Genomic DNA, 5,027 nt, shown 5'->3' on the forward strand with positions numbered 1-5,027 from the left:
TGCGTTCTGCTGCCGAGACTCGACTCTTTCAGAGACCAGCGTGAGCTTTTCAAGGTCGTGTCTCATAATTTGCTCTCAAGGCTGGTGGAGGCGAGCGAGGGAGGCAGACAAAAGCGGCTCGCGAGAGCAGCTGCGAGGTGCCCGCGGCCCCTCTCACACCTGGCAGAGGGTGTTTTCAAGGCCGGCGCTGCCCTGAGGCCGAAAATCAATTATTTCAGTGGGTGTTTACAAGCGAGGAGAAACGCTGCTGAATGTTGTGTTTGTGGAACTTGTACTTAGTTACTACGTGTTACTCTACACAAGCTCTACTAACTGTAGTTACCACATCTCATTACACTTCAGAACCAGGTGTGTTTTTACTTCTACTAGTTTCAGCGACTACACAGATTCGTTTTATAGTAAAGTTCTGTGGTTTTAAGATGTAACAGCAACAATCAGAGATTTGCATGAGGTCAATAATAGTTTCTTCATCTTTTTGCATGTGGTTTTTGCACTCTATTCATGGTTCCCAGAGGATGAATCTTACTGATGTGTCTAATTCTACCAGCAGTTCAAGGTTTTTCAACATCTACTCGATGTATTTGCAGTAAATCTTCACAGTTGTGGTCTTAAATCGTTTCTGTTTCAATTGAAGAAACTTTCTTGTATTTTTACTCAAGAGTTCTGAATTGTTGAGTGATTTTTTTACTACTTCTACTGAAGTAATCTCTCTCTCTGTGTTTAGATGTACCAGCATGGCAGAGATCTCTGCGAGAGCCTGTGGGGTGACGCCTTCATGACGGTGGAGGATGAACCGGAGGACGTAGGAGAAGCCGGAGAGATTGGGGCGGAGGGCGGCGTCAGTCGTCCCTGCGGCTGCCTGACCCTCAGTCCATCGGACAAGGACGTGATCGCCGCCCTCAGGGCCCAGCAGGACAACCCAGACGAGCTGGACACCACCAAAACCGGCCTGCCTCAGTACCGGGCCCCATGCCAGACCAAGCTGCCCCTGCAGGCCAAGAGCAGCAGGAAGGGAAACTCGGTGCTGCGTAAACGCTCAGTGATTCTGGACGACATGGAGGGGAGTGGGAGCGGCTTGTAGAGCGGGTCGATAGATAGTCACCTTAGAGCTGATATACGACATCTGTCTCATGAAATGGAGATGTAATCTTTCTCCGCTAACTAACCTTAGCACACCTAAGCTCTCGTTATCATTATCATCACATTCTAATCTTTGTTTTTTCAAAAGTAACAACATGAACATGGATTAGTTCTGTGAATAAAAACTCTTAATAACCAGGAGTTCAAAACAAAAACTGTTCATTCTAAGATTCTTTCAAAGGGCTTCAACAATGAGACCATTACTTAACTTTATCTATCATTTCACAGAATGGTTGCGCAAATCTCTTCACTGCTGCCTAACAAGGTGATTTCTATGCTTGATAAGGTTCAAATATACAAATCAAGATTATAATATGACGTGTGAGAAATCACACAGGAAACGAAAACTCCTACAGGTCTAACACCTCTGCATGAATCAAACGTCACTAACTATGTTTATTAACTGTATTTACATCATGTACCTTCATAGTACTTCACTATCCAGCTTCTCCTTTCACTCATCTCCCTTCATCTGTGCATTAGTCAGATGTTAAGTGCAGATCTTACCGTTGTGATGCTGAATCGTGCAGTCTACATGTCATGCAGATAATAATGAATGTAACTTAGACTTTCTAACACGTATTATGTCCTGGACCTAAGGGATCTGGTGTGAGAGAGGTTTGCTTAATACATGAGGGAAGGTTTAATATTCAGAAACAAAACTTGCCCAGTGGAGTAAATCTGTTGAGGCAGCGTTTCCTCCAGATAAGGTCCCTCTGGTAGTTTGATCACACACCAACTATGTGGATGTTTCTTTTATAATTACGTCATTTATTTCTAGCGTAAGGTCCAGTTAGATGTAAATGTTTTGTAAAAAGAAGAAACCGGTTTGTTTGATGTCTGGTAAACTCGCTGAAATGAGTGTTTCTGTGCTTTTGTTAATGTTCTCAATAAAGACGACATTATTAAAGGTCAGTGGGAGTCGGATTAGTCTGTAGAACCACAAAGCTGCCGAACAAATGATGCTTTATAAAACCTTATGGTGGGTTTTGTTTGGTATAAAATAAGGTGAGACCATTACTCAATACTGTATATTAATAATAAGAGTCATTATTGCACAAATATCAAATTCGTCCTCAGCAGCTACTGGAGTTTAGTGTTAGTTTGCTGATTCTTTCCACCTGGTTAAATCCTGGTAAAATACACTTTTTAATCGTTAGTTGATCCTTTCCACCTGGTTAAATCCTGGTAAAATACACTTTTTATGTAGAAGAGTCTGGAAAAGTATTAGAAGCTTTGTAACTCAGACAAACTGCTTCACTTTTAGGAAGGTGGATCTTGCAGCGCTCTCTTTAAACACCGTGACCCCTGCTGAGCAGAGTTCTCTGCACCACGCATCAGGAACCTCAAAGCTCTGGAAATAGACTCGACGCACCACAGATATCTTACTTCCTCTGTTTTCTCTCTTCTGTTCTGCTGTTTGCACTGAAACTCCACTAACTGCCAACGATGTCTCCTGCTTATGAAGAAGCCACAGTTTGAGCCTATTCTGGCAGATTTCCCATTCAGAACTAATTAAGTCAAACCCAGCAGCCCTGCACATCACCCCCGGCTGAGAACTGCAGCGTTAGAGTCTCCACACCGACCTCAGCCTCTGATTATGGGACCGGGACGCGTCATACAACGTCTCCACGCCGCTGTCATCCCCCAATTCACTGATCCATCATGACAAGCGTGTTCACCCTCCCGCTCAGACAGCTGTCACTCAGGCTCGCCCTGTCCTCCTCTTAGCTTTAAGGCAGGAATTCAAATGCTTTTTTATTTAAATAAGTTTCAGGACAATTTATTTTAACACTGTCAAAGTCTGATTTTATTATACAGACCACATTTAAAATAAATACCTCTGGGGCTTTGGATGTATACGTCCTTCCTGGGATTCAGCTTCACTGCAGTTGAACTGACAGCAAAGATCATCATCTGAATCCAGCAAATAGACAGTACCAGTGAGTGCTGTGTAAATTAATCAGCAGTACACAAAATCTGTGTTTACAATGATCTCATCAGAAGTGACCAACGCGTGGACTTTACATCTAAATCATATTAAAACATGTTCCTCTGCAGCTTTTTAGCAGGTACAACACAAACTGAGTGTCATTTCATTTACTATTTAAAGTACAGAATTTAAGTACAATTTTGATGTATCCTACTTGTACTTGTAGTATTTTCTTTCAATGCCACTTTTTTCTTCTACTTCAATAAAATCCAGAGGGACATGTTGTATAGTTTGAATTACTTAAAAAATAAGACTGTTACATAGAAATCGTACAAATGAGTTTATAACTACCCATAAAATCTACTCAACAGTAAAAACTGATAGAGTTTAAATGATTTGTAGATTCATCCATAAAGAAGTATTTCCTGGATGAAGTTTTTCGGATCTGAGTATTCTGTTTTGTTTTGTTTTTTTCTTTTTTTTTTTTGTTTTTTTGTTTTTTTATCATTTTAAGGTTTTTTAAACTTTTTGTTTGGACAAAACAAACACAGTGAAAATTAGGTACTGAAAACATAATAATAAAATTAATCCTTAATCCAAATAAATAAAATATGATCCACCCCCACTACAGTAATAAATTATAATATATTAGAATAACAGTGTAAAGTACTTTACTGCGATGGAGCAGCTATTGTTGGTTTGTTCCACTAGATGGAGCTCTTCTCCTACAAAACCTTCACTCTGACTCTCACACACAGTATCAGTGAATCTCCACCTGCTGTGTTAAAGTGTTTTTACACAAACTACTTGAGCTGCTGTCTAAATGTCAGCTCTCCAGTTTCCACCGTTTACATCCAGTCATCATGTTCTGTGACGTGATCATTACTGGGATGAAATTAACTTATCTGGAAGATGATGCAAAGTTTATCACTTGTCAGGTTTAACGTGTACGAAAATGACATTACCATCAAAAACAACATGTAGTCCTTCAAAATACACAATAAAAATATACAGAAAGTGTAATTATCCACCACAGAGTAACACTGGACAGATGTTAATGTAACAAACTGCATCAGAAAAGATAAAGATTCAAGCACAAAACCCGAGAATGAGAATCAAGGTGATACCAGCAGAAATACACTCATCAGGGGAAATTCCTGCTCTTTACTGAGTCTCTGTGGCAACAAACTCCATTTAAGCACTTTCTCAACTCGCGTGTTGCTTCTCACTGAAACCACTTCTGTTCCTTTATAAAGTCTTTTTAGCATTTGATGAAAACGTGAACGTCTCCAGATTAATCGTGCAGCTTCATCCTCGACAGGCTGAAGATTATTATAATGTAAACTGAGCGTAAACACATCCGATATTTCAGTAGATTCATGTTTGACACAGCTGTAGAATCATGTTGGAGGCTGTAGTTTGTGTATTTCTGCTGCGTTCAGAGACGTGTTAAGGTGATCACATCAGTACCTGTTAAACCTGAGGATGTTCTGACTGTTGCTGTTCCTAATAAACTCCATGTACATATTAGTAGAATAGAACAGCCACGTTTATCAGTGTTTTTTATGCTGCCGCAAACTTCCCTCTAACTGGCTCTCATGAAATAAACACCCCCCCTCCTCCAATCATCTCTCTATTAGGCGCCTGAAACTACTGATGCAACTTGTGATCCAACTCCTGTAAGAACCTCAGATGGCCAAGGTGGGAGGAATATTCATGGTTCTCGAGAAGATAACAGAAGAGCAGAGCGAGGGGGAGAGAATGAGTGATCGAGCCAGGCCTGTGTGTGTCTGTCTGTGGGAGGGGAAGGGGGCTCGAGGAGAGGAAAATCAAACCCACCCAGAGCTGTTCGTACGTCACCGTTCACATCACAGATGTTCCCACAGACACTCAGTGTGGGCTGTGGGCTGAGGCGTGTGGAGAGCCAGCATGGCTTCACTTGGCTTGTTTCTGG

The 5,027-nt window shown here is 41.2% G+C and overlaps 1 protein-coding gene across 1 annotated transcript; it reads left to right on the forward strand.

Moving 5' to 3' along the window:
• The first annotated feature begins 392 nt into the window (after nt 1-392).
• Nucleotides 393-2,055, forward strand: rtbdn (retbindin). The gene has a single exon (XM_033326084.1). The coding sequence runs from the start codon at nt 725-727 to the stop codon at nt 1,079-1,081; it is 357 nt and encodes a 118-aa protein (XP_033181975.1). The 5' UTR covers nt 393-724; the 3' UTR covers nt 1,082-2,055.
• The last annotated feature ends 2,972 nt before the right edge of the window (nt 2,056-5,027 follow it).

This window comes from Anabas testudineus, chromosome 8, assembly GCF_900324465.2.
Source record: "Anabas testudineus chromosome 8, fAnaTes1.2, whole genome shotgun sequence".
Taxonomy (NCBI): Eukaryota; Metazoa; Chordata; class Actinopteri; order Anabantiformes; family Anabantidae; genus Anabas; species Anabas testudineus.